Source organism: Siniperca chuatsi, linkage group LG2 (assembly GCF_020085105.1).
Source record: "Siniperca chuatsi isolate FFG_IHB_CAS linkage group LG2, ASM2008510v1, whole genome shotgun sequence".
Lineage (NCBI taxonomy): Eukaryota > Metazoa > Chordata > Actinopteri > Centrarchiformes > Sinipercidae > Siniperca > Siniperca chuatsi.
In genome coordinates, this window is record NC_058043.1 from 20,392,952 (window position 1) to 20,403,392 (window position 10,441).

General features: G+C 40.2%; 1 protein-coding gene across 2 annotated transcripts; it reads right to left on the minus strand.

The window, feature by feature from the left end:
• Positions 1-535: 535 nt before the first annotated feature.
• On the minus strand, positions 536-10,026 carry si:ch211-159e12.5 (A-kinase anchor protein 12). Of its 2 annotated transcripts, XM_044178022.1 has the most exons (3): positions 8,718-10,026; positions 8,385-8,488; positions 536-7,749 (listed from the first exon to the last, which is right to left on the minus strand). In XM_044178022.1, the coding sequence occupies exons 2-3, from the start codon at positions 8,465-8,467 to the stop codon at positions 1,839-1,841; spliced, it is 5,994 nt and encodes a 1,997-aa protein (XP_044033957.1). In that variant the 5' UTR covers positions 8,468-8,488; positions 8,718-10,026; the 3' UTR covers positions 536-1,838. The 2 variants fall into 2 exon arrangements, with proteins under 2 accessions (XP_044033957.1, XP_044033947.1); XM_044178012.1 differs by lacking the exon at positions 8,718-10,026 and having other exon boundaries at positions 8,385-8,692.
• Positions 10,027-10,441: the final 415 nt, after the last annotated feature.

The following is a 10,441-nucleotide window of genomic DNA, read 5'->3' on the forward strand; positions in this document are numbered from 1 at the left end:
GGGCAGTGATACATACACAGTTTGAATCTTCTTGGATTTTAAAGTAAATTAAATTCTGACAACAAACTATTGGCTGAAATGTATGGGTTAATGTTAACAGTAAAACAACCTACTTTTCCTCCATGCTGTCTTTCTGATGCAAAGCAGAAAAATATCTTTATGGCTTTGTAGCTTCACAAGCAGACAAATGACATATCTGCTTTTCATCAAACACTACAAAAACCAGCAACCCATTTAAATTATGATATTTAAAGAGTTTTGTTTGTACTTTTGAGCATCAAGAGTAGAGTATCGTTCCGTTTTCTTCAGTCTTGTAAAACTGAACTCTAATGTAACCCCAGTAGAGTGTGCTGTAGTCCACAATCTGATAGTTGAGTAATAATCATACTCAGCTGGAAAGTCCTCATGCTGTACTATCAATGTAGAAAAGTCAGGAAGTATTTTTGGTCATTTATTTTTAAATGTGTTGAAAAATGACCTGTCTCGTGAACATTCTCCTGATATTTCCTTTTTTATATATATAAATATTATATATATATAAATTCTGTAAGTTTCCTGCATCTGTTTTGTCTTTAATCAATAGAAATATATTTGGGCAACATCAACACAAGTTTACCTTTTTCTAAACTATAAGTCATAGATCCTCAATCATCCATCAGTTAAATCATGAATTGGCGTCAATAAAATGTTAGATACCAGTATATTCTGATGTTTGCATGTAAGTCCCATATCAAGCTGACAGAAAATCAAAGCAAGCAATGAGCTGAATTCTGTTTTAAATAGCTTTGCCTCTCGTTGCCTGTAATTACAGTATCCATATTATTCTAAAAAAGCCAAAATGAGGTAACAGTCTGATAATAATCATTTAAGATCAGTCAATTACACAATTTGTCACATAGTGTAGTGCAGTGACACAGAATTCACCCAGAATCTTTGTTGTGTTGGCACATTTACATAACTTTTTCAATGTATTGTTGGACACATTTCGTTGAGAGGAGAGGACAAAAATGAAAATACTGATACGTAGGTAGGAAGACCATGAGGGAAATTACATATTGAACTAAGAAGTGTATTCCAGTTTTTAAAAAGACTTTTCTCAGTATTTATATCATCACTAGAAAAATTGCATTTTAAAACGTTTTTGTCTGGAGGTTTCGATTGTATCGCACAATCTTCCTCAGCAGGTGGAGTTTGTACAGTTGTCATGGGATTTAACATTTTAAAATTTTAATGACTTACTGTCCACGTTGGCATAAATGTTGAGATTGAAAGTTCATTCTTGACCTTGGAAACAGCAGCTAACAAAGCGCACTCACCGCAAGACAAGATGTCCTTTAAAAGGACACAATATGAACTTTCCACAGCATTTTGATAATGCACTCCATTTTATTTACTTACAATACAGAACAATGGCTTGATTTTTGCCAGAAACATCACCACACCATGAAATCATTCCAAATAATCAAATCTTTTATTACATCCACTTTCATAATATCACAGCTAAATATTACCTTAAACTCTATAGAAACAGCAGATAAATAGAAATTAAGATTTGGAGAAAAACTATGACAAGATCAGTTTTACACGAATAGGTTTGTCAAATAAACAGTTGGTTTGGATATTTTAGTCAAATTCCTACATCACTTATCCATCAAAAATAAAAGCTCTAAGATTACGCTGAAACTAAAAAATATATTAGCCTTTGTGAAAATATCAGCTACAAAATGTTATTGAGGAAATTACTTCCATTCATTATAAGGCATAATACAAATTTAAATAGTACATTGTTGTGAGATGTTTAATTAAACATGTCGGACCAGCGTTCCTTGTTTATCCAGTTATTTTACAGGCTCACTTTCAGTCATTCCTTCATTTGAGACCTCTGAGGGCACAAAAACCTCCTCCTCTTTTTCAATTTGCTCTGTTTCCGTCATTTCCACTGCCTTGGTTATTATATTTGCCACCTCAACCAGGCCATCCTCACTCTGACTAAACTCATTTGTTATACGCTCATTTCCATCATCCTCCTCTTCCTTAGATGCAGTCTCATCTTTTACTTCACCAGAGCAGCATTGCTCTCCTTCAGCCAAGTCATTCTCTGTCTTGCTTTCTGTCCCAGCATCAGGTGGCGTTTCCTCAACCTCGTCCTCATCTGCTACAATAACAGTGTCCCCAGAGCCGTGGCTGCTGGCACTGCTGCAGGACAGTGTGTCTTCTTCAGCATATCCACATAGCTCTTCATGATATGGATACTGCTGGATTTGTCCCACCTCTACATCCTCAACACTTCCTTCTGTTAAAACCTCCTGTTGCCTTGCTTCATCAAAGACTATCTTCTCAGAAATCATGTCCACTACCACATCTGAGAAACCCAAGTCCTCCCCTACACTCTCTGGATCCCACAGCTCACCCACTTCCTCCTCCTCATTCTCAGAGTCAGGCGCTGTATGTTTTCTAATGCGATTTACTGCATCCCAAAGGGACTTGGGATACTGGGGCTCTTCTTTGAACGGTAAGTCAGAGGAAACACTTCCACTTCCCTGCTGCCAAGGAGGAGTTGTAGAGCTAGGAAGCAGGACTGAGGGTGAATCAGAGGAAGAGGAAGATGAGAACTGAAGGGATTCCTCACAAGAGTCCAGATGAAGAGTTTCTGGGATGCCAGCAGCAGGAGCAACATCAGGATTTAGAGCAGAGGGACAGACTGAGTCCATTTCCAAAAGAGAAACAAACTCTGTGTCTGACTTGTGTGATGTATCTGGTGGAGAAGGAAGTTCGGAGGGTGAGAGCACATCACACCACAAAGGTGGTTGAGGCGCTTCACAGTCTGAGTCTGAAGGTATAGGAGGAGAAGAGTTAGAAGGTTCAGTCTGTGGTTCAGTGTCCTGCAAAATTTTGATCTCTATTTGAGTTTGAGAGTCTGTAGCCTGTTTGGATATTGTCTGTTCCAAAAGACCTGTAGGATCCTCATCGGCTTCTTTTTGTGATTGCTCTTCAGTCATATAACTCTCTTTTAGAAAGGAAGCATCCTCTTCTTGGCCATTATCAAATTGCTGTTGCAAAAGGTTGACTTCTGTTTGAGTTTGACTGTCAGTTACGTTTTCTTGGGATATTGTCTGTTCCAAAAGACTTGTCGGATCCTCATCAGCTTCTTTTGGTAGTTGCTCTTCCGCCATATAACTCTCTTTTACCCAAGCAACATCCTCTGTTTGGACACATTCAAGTTGTTGCTGCAAAATGTTGACCTCTATGGCATTTTCTTTGGATATTTGACGTATCTGTTCCATAACATCATCTGTAGGATCCTCATCGGCTTCTTTTTGTGATTGCTCTTCAGTCATATAACTCTCTTTTAGACAGGAAGCATCCTCTTCTTGGCCATTATCAAATTGCTGCTGCATAAGTTTGACTTCTGTTTGAGTTTGACTGTCAGTTACGTTTTCTTGGGATATTGTCTGTTCCAAAAGACCTGTCGGATCCTCATCAGCTTCTTTTGGTAGTTGCTCTTCCGCCATATAACTCTCTTTTACCCAAGCAACATCCTCTGTTTGGACACATTCAAGTTGTTGCTGCAAAATGTTGACCTCTATGGCATTTTCTTTGGATATTTGACGTATCTGTTCCATAACATCATCTGTTGGATCCTCATCGGCTTCTTTTTGTGATTGCTCTTCAGTCATATAACTCTTTTTTAGACAGGAAGCATCCTCTTCTTGGCCATTATCAAATTGCTGTTGCAAAAGTTTGACTTCTGTTTGAGTTTGACTGCCAGTTACATTTTCTTGGGATATTGTCTGTTTCAAAAGACCTGTCGGATCCTCATCAGCTTCTTTTGGTAGTTGCTCTTCTGCCATATAACTCTCTTTTACCCAAGCAGCATCCTCTGTTTGGACACATTCAAGTTGTTGCTGCAAAATGTTGACCTCTACTGCATTTTCTTTGGATATTTGACGTATCTGTTCCATAACATCATCTGTAGGATCCTCATCTGCTTCTTTTTGTGATTGCTCTTCAGTCATATAACTCTTTTTTAGACAGGAAGCATCCTCTTCTTGGCCATTATCAAATTGCTGCTGCAAAAGTTTGACTTCTGTTTGAGTTTGACTGCCAGTTACATTTTCTTGGGATATTGTCTGTTCCAAAAGACCTGTCGGATCCTCATCGGCATCTTTTGGTAGTTGCTCTTCCGTCATATAACTCTCTTTTACCCAAGCAGCATCCTCTGCTTGGACACATTCAAGTTGTTGCTGCAAAATGTTGACCTCTACTGCATTTTCTTTGGATATTTGACGTGTCTGTTCCATAACATCATCTGTAGGATCCTCATCTGCTTCTTTTTGTGATTGCTCTTCAGTCATATAACTCTTTTTTAGACAGGAAGCATCCTCTTCTTGGCCATTATCAAATTGCTGCTGCAAAAGTTTGACTTCTGTTTGAGTTTGACTGCCAGTTACATTTTCTTGGGATATTGTCTGTTCCAAAAGACCTGTCGGATCCTCATCGGCATCTTTTGGTAGTTGCTCTTCCGTCATATAACTCTCTTTTACCCAAGCAGCATCCTCTGCTTGGACACATTCAAGTTGTTGCTGCAAAATGTTGACCTCTACTGCATTTTCTTTGGATATTTGACGTGTCTGTTCCAGAATATGGTCTGTATGATCCTCATCTGCTTCTTTTGATTGTTGCTCATCAGTGACATTGCTCTCTTTCACACAAGCAACATCGTCTAGTTGGCCACTTTCAAATTGTTGCTGTGACACCAGCTCCTCTGTAATATCTTTGGCAAGGCCGTCACTGATCTCATTGTTTATTATCTGTGATGTTTCACCCTTTTCATCCTGATCCTCAGCGCCGGACACTGCTTCTGCAGTTTGATCTATTAAATCAAGAGGAGAATTGCTTGGGGAGTGGTCTGTGTGGGGAGTGGAACTTGTCGAAAAGTCAGTAGATCCAGGGGGAAGAGGAGATGGCAGTTGCTGTGATGGGGTGTGAGGAAGAGATGAGGTTTCAGGATAAGGAGCTAGGTTTTCTGCAGAATTGAGGGCAATCAACTCAGGATCAGGACCTTCCGCTATGTTTGATTCTGAGATATACAAGAGAGATATAAGATCGGAGGATGAGAGCATGAGAGAAAGAGCAGGGTTGGGTGCTTCACAGTCTAGAGAGGGTGAAAGCGAAGAAGAATTAGAAAGGTTGGTGGATCGACTGAGACACTGAGAGGGATGTTGAGAAGAGGTATCATTTTCAACAGGGTGATTTTCTTTCTGCTCAGTTGTAACCTCTTCACTCGTAGATTTAAGCAGAGGATCCTCAGTCATTTCAATTTCAGGTAAGATTTCAAGGTGGGAATCAATGTTATTCCCTTCAGACATATTAGACAGCTCCTCCTCAGGTCCTGCAAAATCCTGACCACCTTCGTTCACCACCAGATCTTTGGCATCATCATTCTCTTGCAAACACATGGCATCCTCAGTTTGGCCATCCTCTAACTGATTCTGTGACTGCTCCTCCTGTTTTGTGTCGTTTGGGATTTGTTCAACTGCATCATCAATGTCTTTATCTTTAATTAGAGAAGGTTCAACTTCCTGGTCCTTCACACACGAGTCAAGAAGTGACATTGCATCTTCTTCAGGTTGTTGCTCAGTGATGCAGTCATGTAGAGAGATTCCTAGGATTCTTTCAGCGCGCTCCTCCAAGGTTTCCCTTTCAGAAATTGAAGATGAGGACATGCAGGGAAAAGAGATTTCACTTTCTCCCCTGGATGCCTTCTTCTCCATAAGATCCGAATCTAGTTCAGTCTCAGGCCTTTCATTAATGTGCAAGGGTTTTTTTTCTGCGTTTTGGTCAGTCGTCACATCCCGATTCTGCTGACTGTTTGACTGGACACATTCAGGAGAGATGGTTGATTGAATATCAAGTGGACTGTGTTCAGTGTGCGGTGTAGAGCCGAAATAGTGAACATGCTCTTTCTTGGGGGATTGAATCAGCTCCATTTTAACAACAACACAGGTTGTGTCTATAACCAGTAGACCCTTACTGTCCTCAGATTCTGTGTCTTTCTTTATGTCCAGTCTCCTTACTTCAACGTCAATCGGATACATTTTAGCAGAGTCCTCTTGGCTGTGCAGAACATCGGATTCTCCTTCCTCACTGTTTGCTTTCAAACATGTGGATGAACTCTCACTTTCAGCCCTGCTGGTGAAACTAGGCTCCCTCCACAAAGGATATTTGACTGACACAGGCTGCACTGACAGCAACCCAAATGTAGAATTTTTATCATTTGTATTCGCTTTTTCTGGGGAAACAGCATCTGTCTCTGGTTTGTTTGATAGGTTATCCTCAAGCATCTCACTTTCTACACAGGTTGGTGTTTCTTTCTGTTTGGCTTTAAGATTTCTCGCATCAGAAGTGTTTGACTGCTCTGTGAGTGTTGACGCTCTGAAGTCTACCTCATCTGCAAGTTTGTGTGTTTTATTAATGTCACTGCTGTCCCTTAGACCTTCAGAAACCCTTCCTAATTCTGTGTTTTGAATGTTTCTTTGCAAGGTACAAAGTGGCAAAGATGGGGTTTCAGTGGTGCCTGCTATTCGAGACACCAAGCAGAATATGGTCATCCCACCTGTCTTTTTGTTTAATCTGAACTTCCTTCCTTCAATGACTTTTGAGGATGGTTCCTCATGTATCGTTTTATTCTGAACTGCTTGTAACACTTTTGGCTGTTGCAGAGACAACATACCCTCATGCTGTATGTTTGTTTTCTGGATACTAGTAGGACTGCTTGCCTGTAAAGCATCTGTTTCCTGTCTTTGTTGCTTTAGTTCTTCAAGCTCTGGGAAGGTTTTTTGATTCCCATCTGGTTTTGTAAAGTCCTGTTTCTGTCCTTTTCTGTGATCCTGTAGATCTACAGAGACGTCCTGTTTTCTGAGTGTGGGCTGTGACCAGTAAGTTTGTCTCTTACCTTCCTGCTCCCAACTATCACGGTGGTGTAATACAGGTGAACTTTTATGTGGACTGTTATAAGGAGGAGGAGCAATATAGCCAGGAGGTTGGCTAAACATCCTCCTTTGGTAGCTGGTCTTTTCTTTCATGTCCAGCATGTGGCTTGTGTCAGTGGCGTGAGTTTGTGATGGATAATAAGTCGGAGTTTGCTGTCTGCCCCCTCTATCCCACAGTCCTGATTCTCTAATGTTTGCAGATTGTAAGACTTGTTGCAGCGCTGCCACTCGAGGATCCGTCCCACTCCTGCTGTCCCTCTCTGGAGCCCTGCTGCTCTCCAACAACCCCTGAGAGGCACCCCTCAACTCTGCCTCTATACGTCTCCTCCTTGGAAGTGAATGGCTATATCGAGCTGCCCAAGCCTCCAGCTCTCGATAGCTGCTGTCGCTCCTCTTGGTAGAAACTTCCCTGTTGTAGCGTACAGGACTACAGGGCTCCCACCTCCTCTGCCACGCCTCCCTCAGAAATCCCCTCTCATATTCCCTGGCTGCTCGTTGAGCTGCTGTCCACTCTCTATCTCTGGCTTCATGCGGTTGATATTCTAGATCCTGGTGCTGCTGAGTATGACGATCTAGAATAAAAGGGAAGTGAGAAGAAGTAGGGGCGGTCAGCTCTTGGTCCGTCCAGTTAGTGTACTCCTGTGGAGCCCCTCCTGTTCTTGATCCTGGTACAGTCCAGTAACTAGACTCCCTGCCTTGATCCTGCTGTTCACCATAGTACAATGGATAATGGGCTGCCTGATGTCTCTCATGGTAGCTGTGGGTAAAATGGTGGGAAAATGTGAGTAAATTCAAATAAAAGCCATCTTTCACATCACAATTCATTTCTTGCTATGCTGTGTTTTAGAAAATCTTCCCATGACATGTGGCTCATTTTGTGAGAAGACTGATTTTGCCTTTGCTATCACTTTTACTATATCAATATGGTCCAATGCTGATATCCAGCAAGTGAAAATAATGTGTTGCTAAAAATCGTAGTTTCTCACGATTATAAGAATAATGTGGAACAGCAGTCTGTAGATATCAAGACTATTTTGCAGTACCTAGCCAGCGTTGAAGTTAGTCAAGGGTTACATAGTCTGCAGAAATGCAGCAAATAAGGCAACTGACTCTTTGTTGAGAAATTACTTTTTTTCACCCAATTCTTGGGTATCAACACTGGAGTACAAGTTTAAGTTTGCCAAACAAGCATAGAAAAATTGAAACGCATTGGGATTTGTTGGGTCTCTGTAAATAATATTATAAAGAGTATGGTCTAGACCTGCTCTATAGGAAAAATGCAATGAGAAAACTTCTGTTACGAATTGGCGCTATATAAATAAAATAAAATTGAAATTCAAAATCATCCAAAGATTATACTGATTGAAAAAGTAATCATAGCACTGAACTCACTTATGTGTACAGTTTCTCCCAGGAACAGTACCAAATTTGGAGTATAGTGGCGATTGCCCCTGATTCTCAGGCCAGAACTCCATCTTTTGGTCCAATACACAAATCTGAGACATGGAATAAAGGATATATTTGAGAATATAGAATTAGAATATATTTAACTGTTTCATTATGTTCTTAAAGTGCATACAATTAAAGCAGACTCAAAAAGTATATTAATATTCTAACGTTGAATACGACATGATTTACTAAATAAAAAACTAATAAAAAAAGTATCACCTGCAATTTAGATATTGTTACATAAATGGAGAGACAGGTACACACATACATACATACCTTCAATAGCTGTTTCCAGATTATTGTCCTTGCTGCTCATGAGCTGACATGAGGTCTAATGAAGTCCAAACAGGACAACTTGTTTTAAAAGGATGGTAGTTTTCAGTCCCCCTCCCACTCTATACACACACACACACACACACACATACTCCCCTGTCACTGTAAGCCCATCCTCCTCTCATCCAGCCAACATGCCCAGTTCAAATACCACTGAGGAATTTTTTAATCAGGTTTTTAGAAATACTATCTTTAGCTGCATCATTCCTCTTCAAAAGTCATACAAAACTAATGTGAAGGCAACTTGGGAGTCAGAATTTGTATAAAACTAACACGGAATTAGTTCAGAAAGAGAGACAGTCAAATAAAAAAAATGCAGATAAAAACAACTCTTGTGGTTGCTACTAGTTTTATGCATAGAACAGCTTCAGGCTGATTATTATAGTTTCACACCTAAATTACAAGTAAGTCACTGCTCACACAGCTGCACATACTACTTTTCATTAAAAAATATAATTGAAAAATTAAAGAAAGTGGAAAATGTATATTTCAACCTAAATTGCTTTCTAATTGGATGTTTTCCTATCGGCCCAAATGGCACTCTGGTCAACGTCATCACTTCCTATATAACTTTGCCCAAAGAATCATGAATAACAACAAAACTAACGATCTGCACTTTGCATGACACTCGCGTGGGAGGTGCACGGCGTGATGGAGAGTAGACTCTGCATGGAGATAGGGATCTGTTGTTTTGTCGGCTGAATTGTAGCAGAGGGAGAGATGGGCAGCGGACGGGTTGTCTCCCTTTCTTTGAAACTCTCCAGCGTAACAAACAGGCTTTCCTTCTCTGAACAGAAAGTCTGTACATCAGCAGAGAGCAGGAGAGAGGGGATGAAGTAGGTACAGACAGCAGGCTGCAGGGAGGACAATCTGTTGATGTTGACAGAATAGTTGGGGATGGGATGAATAATAGTGTATTGGATATCAACAGCCCATACACTCAAAGGTGGATGTTTCCATATCCAGTTAAGTCCGGCTTTATTAGTACTAGGAATATTTTCAGGTGAGAGCAGGATCCATGTTAGAAAACAATGCATCAAAAACAAAAGTAAATATATACTAAAAACCCAAGATTATTTTCTTGATGGTTAAAGTACAGTAAGTGCAGAAACGTGTACTTGGTTTCTTGAAGATATATTGGCTGTTTGCGACTGAGTTTTGACAGTTACAGTGATCACAATGAGAGTGTGACACCAACTTCATTAAAGTATCCATTATTTCTGAGAAAATTAGTTTTTGCATCTTTCTGAGGTTTGATGCTGCTCATAGATAAACATTTCAGCCCACAGATGATGATAATGAGGACGTATAGTGAGTGACGGACTCCATCACTTTGTGTGTATAACAGAAATATTCATGACCAAATGAGCAACAATCAAAGTTAAAGTTTGAAAAATAAAACATCTTTAGGTATTATTTATTAAGTTGAAAACTCAAACGTGATTAATCCGAAGTGGGTGCGGTTTTGTCAGATTTGATTGACAGTGGCCTGGCAACATAAGCAAACAATCCCAAAGATGTCATCTCATTTTAATTAAAATGTGGCTGAACCCTGATTAGTGCATGCAGTATGTGACGTCACCATTTTCCATCAGAGCCCCGGCCAATTCAAACCAGTCAGAAGACCACAGACAAAAACACAAATACAGGCGTGTCAACAAAGTTGT

What these genes read in the sequence shown, in the direction of transcription:
- si:ch211-159e12.5 (XM_044178012.1), bottom strand. Translation starts at nt 8,497, where the DNA reads ATGTCTCAGATTTGTGTATTGGACCAAAAGATGGAGTTCTGGCCTGAG. An exon ending in GGGAGAAACTGTACACATAA is followed by an intron (nt 7,750 to 8,384) that starts GTGAGTTCAGTG and finishes TTTTACCCACAG; the next exon opens with CTACCATGAGAGACATCAGG.